The sequence below is a fragment of the Centrocercus urophasianus genome, unplaced genomic scaffold, assembly GCF_019232065.1.
Source record: "Centrocercus urophasianus isolate 14NV4802_14NV808 unplaced genomic scaffold, USGS_Curo_1.0 seq_57, whole genome shotgun sequence".
NCBI lineage: Eukaryota > Metazoa > Chordata > Aves > Galliformes > Phasianidae > Centrocercus > Centrocercus urophasianus.
In genome coordinates this window covers 105820-118581 of record NW_024885166.1, presented here as the reverse complement: position 1 = coordinate 118581, position 12762 = coordinate 105820, and the positions used below count along the sequence as shown (strand labels likewise).

Genomic DNA, 12762 nt, shown 5'->3' with positions numbered 1-12762 from the left:
ACTAAAACACTGATTGGCAGTAAATCTGATTAAATTAGACATGGCAGAGCTAATCTCTGAGCTCTTCTGCGTTGCCTCACCATCCAGATGGCTGGTTCCTGTTTTTAGTTTTTACAATTTCTTGTTATATACAAAATAATTGGATGCATTGCACTGCATGTGTCTGGTAGTGCCATTTTCAGTGTTAGTTACAGCAGTGGCCTTTGAATAATATGCTTTGTTATCAAGAGCAGTCTGGAAAACTGGGCTCAAGGCTTTCTGGGTCAGGAGACTGCCACCTGTACAATAAGCTGGGCAGCACAGCAGAGCAAGGGCTGATAATTCCCTGCTGACAGCCTCCTGCTGGGGGTGCTGGAGGTGGCTGCTTTAGGTGGTTCTCTTGTGTATTGTTTAGTCTTAATTGTTCAGCTGGTGATGAAGGTACCTGCACTGTCCTCACGTTCTGGTTCCTACCATACCAGATTTTGTGGAGAATTATGACTTGTAATTTTTCTGCTCTAGAGATAGCCTTGCAATAAAATCCTTCATGCAGGAGAAGGGACCTCAGACTAAGCAATAATTGGCCAGGTACTCGTAAAGGATGTCCTTCAAGTTGTCCCAGAAGCTTAACAGCCATTCTTAGCTGGATGGAATTGATGGGACAAGGCTGATCCAGTTCTTCTCATCTAATGCATGCAGTAACTACAGATCAGGTGTCAGAAGGTCGTGTTTAATTGCTGCTCCATCTCTTAAGATTGTGATGTTGTAGAATCCACCCTGCTGGTGGAATGAAATTTCATATTCATGCCCATTTAGGGAATAACATAAAATGGTGTGTAATGTGTTTCTATAAAATGTTTCACCATTTCTTTTTAATGGGACACGGAGGGCCTGGGGATCTGAGTTTGGAGTTCTGCCACTCTGATCCTGGGAGAGTCCCTTTTATGTCCACTTCTTCATCTGCAAAGTACGCACTTCAAGCTCTCTACAGTGGGAATTGATCTTTGAAAAGCTCACCGCTGTCTTCAAACAGCACAGCCAAAAAGAAGAACTGTTACTTCTGCTCCTTTTCAGCTCCAAGCGCTCCGATAAATTGGCGACGAGGAAAACTGCTGGGCCAGGGAGCCTTTGGTCGTGTGTATCTGTGCTATGATGTGGACACGGGCAGAGAGCTGGCAGCTAAGCAGGTCCAGTTTGACCCAGAGAGTCCTGAAACGAGCAAGGTAATTCTCTTTGCAGCTGCTAAACTTTACTTGCAGACTTTGTAATTTGTAAACAGACTTTGTGCCTGTATCTGTCTGTCCTCGAAAGCTGGCATCACTATTCAGTTTGTGCAAGTGTTTCAAGTCACGTGGAGAGGAATAGGAGTCATTTAAAAATTACTTTTCCGTATTATTAACTTGAGCTTGCAACTAAAATCCATTTTCTGGCTTCGCTTTTGGCTCTCTGTTCACAGCTTTTTGGTTTGATGCCAGGTTACTTGAGGAATACTAGACTGCCCTATGTTCCTGGTTAGACATGGAGTGTGATTGAAAGTAAATCCAGAAAGAGTAGGATTTTTCTCTTTTTTAAATGACAAAGGTGTGTGTGCTTAGAAAACCCATTTCCTAGCTTATATGCTAGTCCCTGCATCAGTTGTACTAATTACGAGCTGCCTGTTTCCACTACTGAGTTCTCCTTATCCTCAAAATAAACTGAACTGTAAGCTAATAGGAACATAATATGACAATGCTGTAGAAACAGTGGAGATGGGAAAGGGCACCTTGAAATTATACACTAGCAAACAGCTTTTGCACAGTGAATACAAATGAGTTGGCTGTTGGGTTCTCCTGTAGTGTTTGAACAACATACCCTGTTTCCCTGTGTTAAACAAATCCACTCTGAGTCGAAAGAACTAATCCATGAAGATTTAATTATTCTGGTTTCGTGTGGAATATTGGTGCCAAGAGAAGGCCTCAGTTGATGCAGTGTAAGTTATACATGTCTCTGCTGTAAATCTGTCAGTAAATCTGAGCCAAGGGAGAACAGGCTGGGACATACTTTGAAGGCACTGAAACTCCAGACTTCAAACTATCAGTTGGTCCCATTAAGCTACTTGCAGCCAGCTCCATGCTCTTGAAGAGCTGTATTCTCTCCTGAGGTGAGAGAAGCAATTCTGGCAGCTTTTAGTGACACAGGGCTGGAGAGAGTTAAGTGGGACTAATTTGGGGAAAGCCATCATTCCTTTTTCCATAAATCCTCCTTCTCCAGCACCTTTGATGTACAGCCTGCTCATTCCTTGGATTCAGCACGAACCTGATACTTTTCCTGGGCAACAAACATTTCTGATTCAGTCTGAAATTGTTGGATAGCCTTTTTGCCTTTGCACTATGATACCCTGTTGTCTGTGGCAAGAATAGAGCAGAGAATTAGTTTCATGTGCATGCCTGCAGATTCTTTGAAGTAAATAAGAGGGGAAGCAGTTTCTAAGGTTGATCCAAATAAAATCATCAGCATGAATCAGTGCAGGACTAGGTGAGAAAAGAAGTTAGGAGCTCTTAGCAGCCATATTCTAGGTATCTCATGGGTTCAGGTTCATACAGAAAGATTCCTGTCCATTCTGTAATGATCTATTTAGACCTTTTTCATAGCTGAAATCAGAGCTCGCTGCCATCAGCTTAGTGCTGAGGACTGAGGTTGTTTCTGTACTGTCCCTGAAGAATGCTTTCTGTCACCTTGCCTAAAGCCATTCAGTACACAGCTGACAGATTCAAGACAACAAAGAAAGGTTTTTTTCTGGTAGTAAATTCAAAGATGATACTGCCTCTGTTCTATTTCTGCACCACTATTACCAGCTTATTATACAGCAAAGGTTAACATGAAGCACTGGTATTGTTTGCCTTTCCCATGAGCTAGGTGAGCCAATGTCATGCAATAGGCTGCATCACTGTAGCAGTGGTCTCATCCTGCCAGTGACGTGGATGGATTTATTGAGATGAAATATTTCCTGGGGCTGGAATCTTATTTTCTCCTCCAACGTCCGTAGGAAGTGAGTGCCCTGGAGTGTGAAATTCAGCTGCTGAAGAACCTCCAGCACGAACGTATTGTGCAGTATTATGGATGCCTGCGGGATCGAGCAGAGAAGACCTTGACCATCTTCATGGAGTACATGCCAGGGGTGAGAGCTGACACAAAGGCAGATGAGTGATTTTGTTGGTCAGGACGAAAGTTTTGCTTCAACTGTGTGATCCAGTGTGTCTTGTACTTGGAATACATTCTCTTTGTCAATCACTAAAGCCAGTTCTGTCCCTCCAGTGTAAATTCGTTCTGCCAAAGTAATTGAAAGAACTTGAGCCAACTTGTAAATTGGGCTAACTGAATTAGCAAAATCATGCACTGCAGCAAACTAGCATAAAACTGACCCTGCAAAAGGGAAACCTTCAACCTGGATCTGTCTGCTGAACTGATTTGTTGCTTGTATCCACAGACATTTGTACCAACACAGCGAAGGGATGCAGAAAGCACACACACTCCTCAAGATATTTTTGCTGTAACGTCCTTGCTTTTCTCAAAAGGGGTTTCACAGAGCAAGAGGTTCTGAGAGCCTCACAAAAAAAGGCTTTAGAAGGGGCCAGAATTCCTTCATGTGCTGGTTGGGTAGATAACATGGTCTCAGCTCTGGGAATTGAATGGAGACTGCAAGATTTGTGGTATGTTTTTTCTTTACCAGTCTGTTCTGCTTGGTTTTGGCACAGGGGTCAGTGAAGGACCAGCTGAAGGCATATGGTGCTCTCACAGAAAATGTAACTCGGAAATACACTCGCCAGATTCTCGAGGGAGTCTCATACCTTCACAGCAACATGATTGTGCATAGGGACATAAAGGGTGAGATCAGCTGGTGATTTATGGATACGCCACGTGCTAAAGGAACTCAGAAAAAGAAACCAAATGTTAAGGATTCGTTATCCTCGTTGGGGCTTCTGAACGTTGCTTTGTATCAGTATCCATTTGTCTTGTGTCCTGACCAGGCCTTAGGGAAGGGGGTGTTGTGGGCTGGGTGAGGGGGAAGTTGGGATATTTCCTGCACAGAGCCTGAGAGCAGGGCAGTTGGTGTTTATAGTAAGGAAGACTAGGAGCCTTTAATTCGTTCTTAGGACTGCTCAGCTGCAACTCCTCCTCTTTCTCTGTCTCCTCAGCAAAATGAGGTTAAGTTGCCTCCTAACTTTCACTGCCCTCTTAACACGTTTGTTTCCTTGTGGATTCTCTTCTAATTTCCTTTCTGACCAAAGTACTGTTTCTCAGCTGATAAACATACAATTGCTGCAAGAGCCCTATGCCTTCCCTTGTCAGTCTTGCTTACCTCAGGCTCTTGTGACCTGCTCTGTCTAAGAGACCTCTGTAACCTTCCTTGTAGAGCTTGTGTGATTAGAATTTAGTCTTCCTCTTCCCAGTATAACCTGATGGAGCCAGGCAGTCTCCTTAAGAGTTAATGTCAACACTTGTGGCACACACCACACAATTTTTTTTCTGTGCTCTGGGGGGACAGAAGCATTGCTTGCTGCAAGAAAAATATCTTCTTGTTCCTGCCTATAAATCTTCATTGCCTTCCCTCTAGGGCTGGCAAAGGGAAATGAGCTGCTGATTCATGAATAACACCTTGTATACTGCTCACACGGTGTTCTATACCAAATGATTTTCTACCAATGGATTATTCACTAGTCTACACCTATCTTCTAAAGCAAACTGTTAATTTGTCTCCAGGGTGCAGGATGGAAAGTGTTGTTATTCTGAATTCAGCTCTCCCAGTGGGAAAGTGAAGTGGCAAAGCCATCTCAGAACACAAATTTTACTGGAGAGCAGACGAGTTCACATAGGCATATACCAGATAATGGCAAAAAAGAGTTCTTGATCCTATCGCAGCTTTGAAGGAAGGTTTGTTGTGTGTATGTCTCTAAGCCTTAGCTTGTATCCACACGTAAGGTATCCTCTTAGTTTGCTTTTTTTTCCCTCTGCGTTTCATGTTCAGGACCTCTGACCAAGTAAAGTGAAGATTGACTTGTTTATTGTAGGAGTTCAAAGTGGTTTAATTAGATACATCTGCTAAGCATTGCTTTCTGGTCAGCTGGGTATATTCATCAAAGCAGTATCCAAATGAAATCCTTTTCTACACAGCTATGTACTATCTAAGCCATTGGCCTAGGGGCCCTCTATAGTTTGTCTGAACTGTTTACAGGCAGTGTAACAATGACAGTGCTGACTCAGCTCTCATTTCCCCTCCCCCTTCACTTCCTTATGTTTTTCCCCTGAAGTTTTTCCCATTTGCAGCCATTAACAGTTGGCTTGTCTACAGCCTGAAATAAATGATGTTTAGCAGGTCACCTGGGGCTTAACAGGGAGAAAGCCTTAGCATGAGCCTGGGTATTTCTGGGTTAGATATCAACTCTGTAGGCTGCAGATCCAACAGCTGGATTGCATGAAAACAGCTGTCTCTATTCTTTTTCTTTTTTTCCTTCTTGTCCAGGAGCCAATATTCTCCGTGACTCTGCTGGGAATGTGAAGCTTGGGGACTTTGGGGCCAGCAAACGGCTGCAGACAATCTGTATGTCTGGAACAGGCATCCGCTCTGTCACTGGCACTCCATATTGGATGAGCCCAGAGGTGATCAGCGGAGAGGGCTATGGAAGAAAAGCAGACGTATGGTGAGGGTTTAACTTTCTGCCCATGGATCCATTTACAACTTTTCTGGACGCTTGCATTCTGTTAACTATATCCAAATTCAGATTTTGTCTGGATCAAAAGTGAGAGCAGTTTAAGGTGAACTGGAGCAGTTGGCTTGAACTTAAGGCTAGACCCACTGCAGACTTTGCCATGTCAATACACTACTGCTCATTTAATGTGCAGGTAAAATTTTCCATTCATTCCTCCCTCAAGCTGATAGCTAATTCTCTGACTTTCTGGCGTGAGGTTTCCACCCTTCTTATGTCCTTTATGTTGATAAGAGACTGAAGATTGTCTGGGGAGAGTCCATTCATTTTGTTGTAAAATGAGAGGTATGCTTATAACACTGGAAATGAAAGGAATAGAATTTGAGTATGTTGACAAAGCCTGAAAGGAAAGATGCCCAAACCTGGAATAACACACAAGATAGGGGCCAGATCAGAGGTGATCTAAAGTATGCGTGAATGGAAACTGTAGCCCTGCTATTATTGGCATAGCCAGGAAATATCCTCTACCGAAAGGAAAAAGCAAAATGGTCCTGTGTCAAAATGTTAGTTTTGGAGGCCTCAGGAAGGTAAGGTTATAAAACCAAGCTAAACGACAGCAGCATAAAGTATGTTTGTGTCTCCACAGTCAAGCAAGGCCTGTCCTGTTTCCCATACAGTCAGTGAATGGAAGCATAGCTGGAAGTTAACTTGTATGCAAAGAGTTAAGCTCTTCAGAGTCTCCCAGTTGGGATTCTTTGGGAGAGAATGGAATACGTGCCCTTCCCCCTGGATTGAGGGAGTTGTGGATTTCCTTTTGGTGCTGACAGTCCATTCCCATCAAAGAGATGCTGCCGTTGGCTGGGCTCCAGTTCCTACAATCCCAATAATTATTTGGGGGAGAGGGGGGGGTCAGAATTTTCCAGTGCAGTTTTAGTCCCAGGCTGGAAGCGTACGGCCGGGAGGCTCAAAGACGTAACAAATCCAGCCACCTGGCTTCCCGCCACTGCTGCAGGCCCCTCTCCAATTTTCTTTTTCCTAAACAGCAGAATATGTGAGCTATTTGTTATTGCTGGAGTGACTTGACATGAGAAACATTCCTGCTGTTTGCTGAATATCTTAAAGAAACCGGATCTGCTTAAACGGTATAAATCAGTCTAAACAATAATATATCCCTGCCTGCTCTTGTGCAAACCCCCAGCACTTCAGCACACATGGTTTGCATTTTCTGTACTCTCTTCTAGTAAGTCTTAAATGGCTGGAAATCAGTGTAAAAATTTCACGTTGGATTTTAAATGTTGTCAAAAAGTCATTTCTTGCATATTCATTGGATTTAATTCCTTTCCTCTCTTGTCTTGGCAAGTGATGCAAGTCTGCCTCTGAAAATGTCTTTTCTTTGTATTTCACTTCAAAAGAGGGTTTAGTTTAAAGGCAGAAGCAGCAATCCTGCTTATTTAATGGAGCGATGTGAACAGAACACAGAAGTGGGTGTTCAAGTTCACTATCTGCCTTTGCTTAATCTGTGGCCTTGAGGAAGCAGGTAATCCTTTTTGAGCAAAATACGGTCACTGTTGTACTACAGAAACCCATCTTTCTTGTGAAAGCATTGGTGTCACACTTGCTGCAGAAAGGTGGCCCAGCCACGTCCATCCTCACAGTCACATTTTTGCCTTGTGTTACCCTGCAGAGCCCCACTAACTTCACTAGGAGTTTTGCCTTCACACGGTGGTGCAGCTGCTCTGCTGACATTTTTAACCTGCTGCCTTCTGGGTTTACAGCAGTCAATTTTTGCCTGTCTAGGATGCTTGATTCCTTGTGGAGATGGCAGCTTTCTCACCTGGATGTTCTGAGACAATGCAATGGAAAGGGATTTTGCTGAAATGGCTCTGTGGGGCCAACCAGCTCTGTTTCATTCATAAAGGTGGACTTTATTCAGTTCAAAAGTACATTTTCTACCTTGCAACCCAGCAAGTGCTTTTCAGGCAGCAGCACGAGCAGCTCCTGAAATACCATTGAGGTCCAGCAGCACCTTTAGGGGCCTCTCGTGTGCACCCTTACTGTTAGTACAACTGCTTACTGAGAGTGGAGTGTGAGCAAAGGAGAGCTGGACAGATGGCATTTCACAGAGAACCACAGTGGAAACCAGCCTCCCTGTCTCAGCACTTTATTGCTAGCTTGACAGTAGTAAAGGCAGCAAAGTTGGCAGATCTGGCTCAGAATCTATGCACACATGGCACTCGCTGAGCACAAAGCCATTTTATTTCAGAGCAGAGCTGTACCTTGATGCTGGCTGCCTGGAAGTCCTCTCTGAACACTGCGCTTTACTGTATGAGTCGGTTCTCACTTCTTTTTTCCCATCTGCTTTTCCAGGAGCCTCGGTTGTACTGTTGTGGAAATGCTGACAGAGAAACCACCCTGGGCAGAGTACGAAGCCATGGCAGCCATTTTCAAAATTGCCACCCAGCCAACCAACCCCCAGCTCCCTTCCCACATATCAGAACATTGCCGGGACTTCCTAAAGCGAATCTTTGTGGAAGCCAGGCACAGACCCTCTGCTGAAGAGCTGCTCAGACATCAGTTTGCACAGCTCCAGTACTGAATTACCTCCCTTGCTAGCGGCTCCTGCTGGGCTCTCAGTGCTCCATCTGGTGTAGTTGCAACTGCCCATTGTGGTGCTGCGTCTTCAAAATGCCAACTCAGCTGTCCTAGTCCTTTGGGGAAGTTATACCAAGGAACCTAGGGTCTGCCCTTGTGCCTGATACCTTTGTTTGCTGGACTAATGTTTATTCTACCGACAGCTGTCCAAACAGAGCTGCGTTTTGCCCTAGTTACCTTGATGTGAAATTGTAGCTGGCTGCGTGTTTTCTGCGGGCCCAAGAGTGGGAATGTAAGAAGTGTCTCGCTGGTTGAACCTGGAAGAAATCTGAACCGGTGTGGGAACTGGAAGAGCTACCCTCTCCATAACAGAAACGTGCTACAGCTTTCAAGATCAGCTTTCTACAAGTGGTTACTCGTGTGGGTCACTGTTTTCCAGACTTCTAGGGCTTTAGAGATATCTGGAGTACATGAATCCAGCAAAAAGCCATGTGTCATTGAGCATGCGCTCGCTATATTATATATTTTTCTTCTTAAGTATTCAGCATCTGAAGGTGTTCAGAAAATATTGATTCAAAAGTATGTGAATAGTGTTATTTTATAATGAAACCATGGATTTGGGGGTGGGGGCGAGGGAGGTCTTTCTAGCTAAATGTCAGGATAATCAGAAATGTTGCAGCAGAATGCAATCACTCTAGAGCCTGAGAAAAGGGCTCTCCCACCAACATTGGAAAGTCCAGAGCTTGATTTCCAAGGCTTGATCTGTCCTAGCATTAAAGCAGTGTTGGTTCGTTTGTGCTCCTGGTTCATCTCCCTGAGGCTGCTGGGTCTGAAGAAAGCCCTGCTGGAAGGGAGTCGTGCAGAACAGCTTTTTGTTGCACCAATATTTTGGCTGGTAACATTTTTACTATCCCTTAAACCAAAGATAGTTAACCTGGTGCCTGGGAATTTACTTCAGGAAAAGCTTAGGTGTTCCTTTGGTGGCCCAGCCTAGTGGAAAATTAAGGAAATGGATTGCCTTTTTTCACATGGAGAATTTGCTGGACAGCAATTTTACTTGTGCACATTAAGTCAGAGTCAAGCTCATCCCCTCACGGTGTGCATTGTGTTCTATATGCATGCAGGTGTTCATTTTAAGGTTCCCATAAAATGTTTTGACCCCATTTAAATAAGCTTTTGTACAGATTAAGTCAGTGGAACAAGGAGAACACTTGTAATGCTAGCAGATGTCTGAAACTATCTGACCAAGAGGAGAGTTACAGAGATCCCCATACAGGCATATTACAAACGGATACATCCAAGCCATTCTGCATTTGTGTGTAGCACACCTCTGGTAACAGAGTTCCTGATGGCTTACTGCCCTCAAATCCTGCATTGGGACACCAGTGGTCCTTATTTCACACAGGAGAGCAGCAGCTTTTAAGTGCTGGGGGTTCCTGTGTTAATTAAAAGTGTCCTGCATGAAATAAAACTAAGAGAAGCAAGCAAATTACTAGCTGAAGTATTGCTTCATAGAGCAACACTAAAGGTGTTCTCTTGTATTGGAAACCATTTTCCAAAGGGCCCACATGCTTTTCTCTTCCCCCAAAAATCCTTGAAAGTTGCTTCATGATGCAGCAAAATTAACAAGAATTCATGTTAAGCTCTTGACAGGATAAAGCAAGTTTTAATGTGAGCTTAGGATCCTTGAACACACCACGAATAATAGGATATTGAATTAGAAGAGGGGAAAAAAAAAAAGAAGAAAAAAAAAAGCCTGGAAAAGATTTAACAATCTTGTTTTTTTTCTGTGCCAAACTCAGAGCAATATGTAATGGGTGGAAGCAAGTTAGTGTTGGTTTCACTTTCGGGCTCTCCTGCACTGCTACAAGGATGCACTGTTTCAGTTTCAGGCACTTAGGGGGATTTTATTCTCATGAAAGCCCTTGTTCTGTAATTTATTGAGTGAGAGCACTTCTATTGATCTCCTTAGAGCCTGGAACTTGACTCCAAATTGTCCAACACGTGGCCTGTCTTTCGGCCTGCACTTCACTATTGCTTGCACCAGAGGGAAGTGAGGGCATGACGCTGCTGTTCTGTTCTGGGGAGCATCTGACACCACTTGGCTGCAGTGTAAATGGCTTCAGAGGGATGCCAAGGCCTTCCTGCAGCCTTGACAGGAGTGGTCAGCAGTCCTATGCGGCCCGGTAGCACTCTTCAAGCCTTGCAACTACAAATATACCAAAGATTGGAATCTTTAATTACCCCCCTTGAACCTGCAGATGCACAGGAGCAATGTCGATCCTTTCCACATAGGCTTCTCTCTTCCCTTGGCTTGTCCTCACCAAACAGAGACCTCCTTCCGTGGTCTTTCCTTGCTGTCCCACACATTGTGATTTGGGAGAATAGGGCATGAGGAAATGGTGTCACTTTTAATATTTCAAAGCAGCGAAATCCTCAGGATCTGTTGTGGCTTTTACCTCATACGCATCATGGAAGGCTGTTCCAGAGCAAAGCAAAGAGCATCACGGACTGATGGGCTCAGTCCTTTCCCTGCCAGAGCTTCTGGTCCTTCCCACCACCTCTGCTGAAATGTGCCTACTCCGTGTATACACTTGTATTCCAGTCTGTATTAATGAAAGCCAATAGCAATCGTACAGCGACAGAGAACATGGGGTGCCAGCTTGGACTTCTTGTATTCCAGTCCCTGACCCAATGCCACCCGTTCGGCACAGGAACAAGCCAAAGCATTACTTGTGTGTTTGGAGATGCACTTTTATGAATGTAGTTTATATCGCTCTTTTTTAGCTCTTTTTACATCATGTAAACGGTGATGCCTCATACTTTTTTTTTTTTTTTTTTTTTTTAATTTATATCGTAAAAGATCATATTTGGTGATTTTTATATATATCGACTCGACTGTTATGGGGTTGGGGGGAGGATGGGAAATAAATTTGACGCCTTTATGAATTTAAAAAGGAAAAAAAAGCAGCTGGTTTTGCAGAGAATTCGCTGATGGTTTATAACGAGTAGAGCCAAGCCAAAATGCCTTCTTTGTTTCCTCACAGCCACCTTGATTATGGGGAGATCTGGATTCTGATGTCCACTGCTGCACTGAATAACCTTGAGGCTGGCATCTGTCCTGCAGTCTCTTTGCGCAGCCCTGAGAGCAAAAAAAATGCAAGTGGACGTAAATGTAATGACAGCCCTGAATTGAGTTACATCTGGCCTCTTGATCCTGGCAGAATTGGGAGAAAATGGGAATAAACTTGTTCAGAGGAGGGTGGCCAGGCTAACAGCAAAATGCTGCGTCCATTCCAAAGTCGCTTTGTGTTTTCAGCTGTTCCTGCCTGGGAGGGAGATGGAGCGAGTGCTTCGCACTGATGGGAGGTGCTGCACAAGTGGAGGAGATTCATATTTTTTTTTACCAAATGTATTTTATCAGAGTGCTGCTATCCTGGAACAGCCGAAACTTCGAGCAGGAAAATGTTGGAGGTTCCCATCAGAGAGGAGCTTTGGGAACAGAGGATTTGGCAAACTGTGAGCTTGTCAGGAAGCAAACTGTTGGCATTTTGGTCTTGGCGTGACGATTCTGTGCATTCCAGGTTACTGGCTTCTTCTCCAGTAAAATCTAATATTTGCCTATTCCGATTGCTGCACATTGCAGCAATTTTCACATTTTTGGAGTAATATTCCACAGGACTTGGAGATACTCCAAAGATTTCCCTTTGCCATTAATTACCAAAACAAACTGACCCAGAGGGACGTTGGTACCCGCTCAGGTGAGTGGGTATTTCCAAGTGCCAAGAGAGCAGAGATAATCTGTGAAAGCTGGGCAAGTGTGGGCAAAGCTCAGATATTTAAAGCTCTACAGGGAAAGGACTGGATCAGATCCCCATGACTGGTGCTTAGCTTAATACTGCTGGGTGGAAAGATTTTATGTATTTGAATATCTGCTGTCCTGTCACCTGTATGCCTGTGGAGCTGGGAGCATTCAGTGTTCTGTGGGTTAATGATATTTGGGCTTCATGTCTTTCAACCTTATTCAGGAGCAAATTGACCAGCAGCTCTGAATTCCCCAGCTAGGAAAGGCCTAAAGGTGGTTTTGAAATGTGGAAAAGGACACAGTTGCCCATCAGTGCCTGCCTGACATCAGCTGTGCAGAGCAGGCAGAAGTTGCTGTAACCTGGATTGTGCAGAAGACCTTGAACCAGTATCTATATGTACCGACCGGGGGCTTGCAGTGCAAAGCCAGGCCAATGTATCGTTTTATTTACAATAAAATTATCATTTATATGAAAGCCTTTTCGGTGGCTGTTTGCAGTGCAGCGTCCGTTACTTCCTATGCAAGCAGTGCTTCTGGATAAGTAGATGGGACAGCTAGTTTTAACCAAGGACCTTAACTGAAGGATGAATTCTGTGCTCTCAGGGATGCATTGTTTGGGACAGGTGGAGAAGTGTCCTATTTGGGAAGCATTGCTCCTTGGATCAGGTGAGTGTGTCCTCTACAGCGCTGCCTCTGGGGAAG

At 44.2% G+C, this 12762-nt stretch overlaps 1 protein-coding gene across 1 annotated transcript in view; it reads left to right on the top strand.

Annotated features, from left to right (window-relative positions):
• MAP3K3 (mitogen-activated protein kinase kinase kinase 3) overlaps window positions 1-12535 on the top strand; it is a 33115-nt gene extending 20580 nt beyond the window's left edge. Inside the window, exons 13-17 of the mRNA XM_042836080.1 lie at window positions 1054-1202; window positions 3005-3136; window positions 3714-3843; window positions 5480-5657; window positions 8031-12535. Coding sequence (XP_042692014.1) covers window positions 1054-1202; window positions 3005-3136; window positions 3714-3843; window positions 5480-5657; window positions 8031-8259 — 818 coding nt within the window. The 3' untranslated portion in view covers window positions 8260-12535. The remainder of the gene's footprint in view (window positions 1-1053; window positions 1203-3004; window positions 3137-3713; window positions 3844-5479; window positions 5658-8030) is intronic.
• The last annotated feature ends 227 nt before the right edge of the window (window positions 12536-12762 follow it).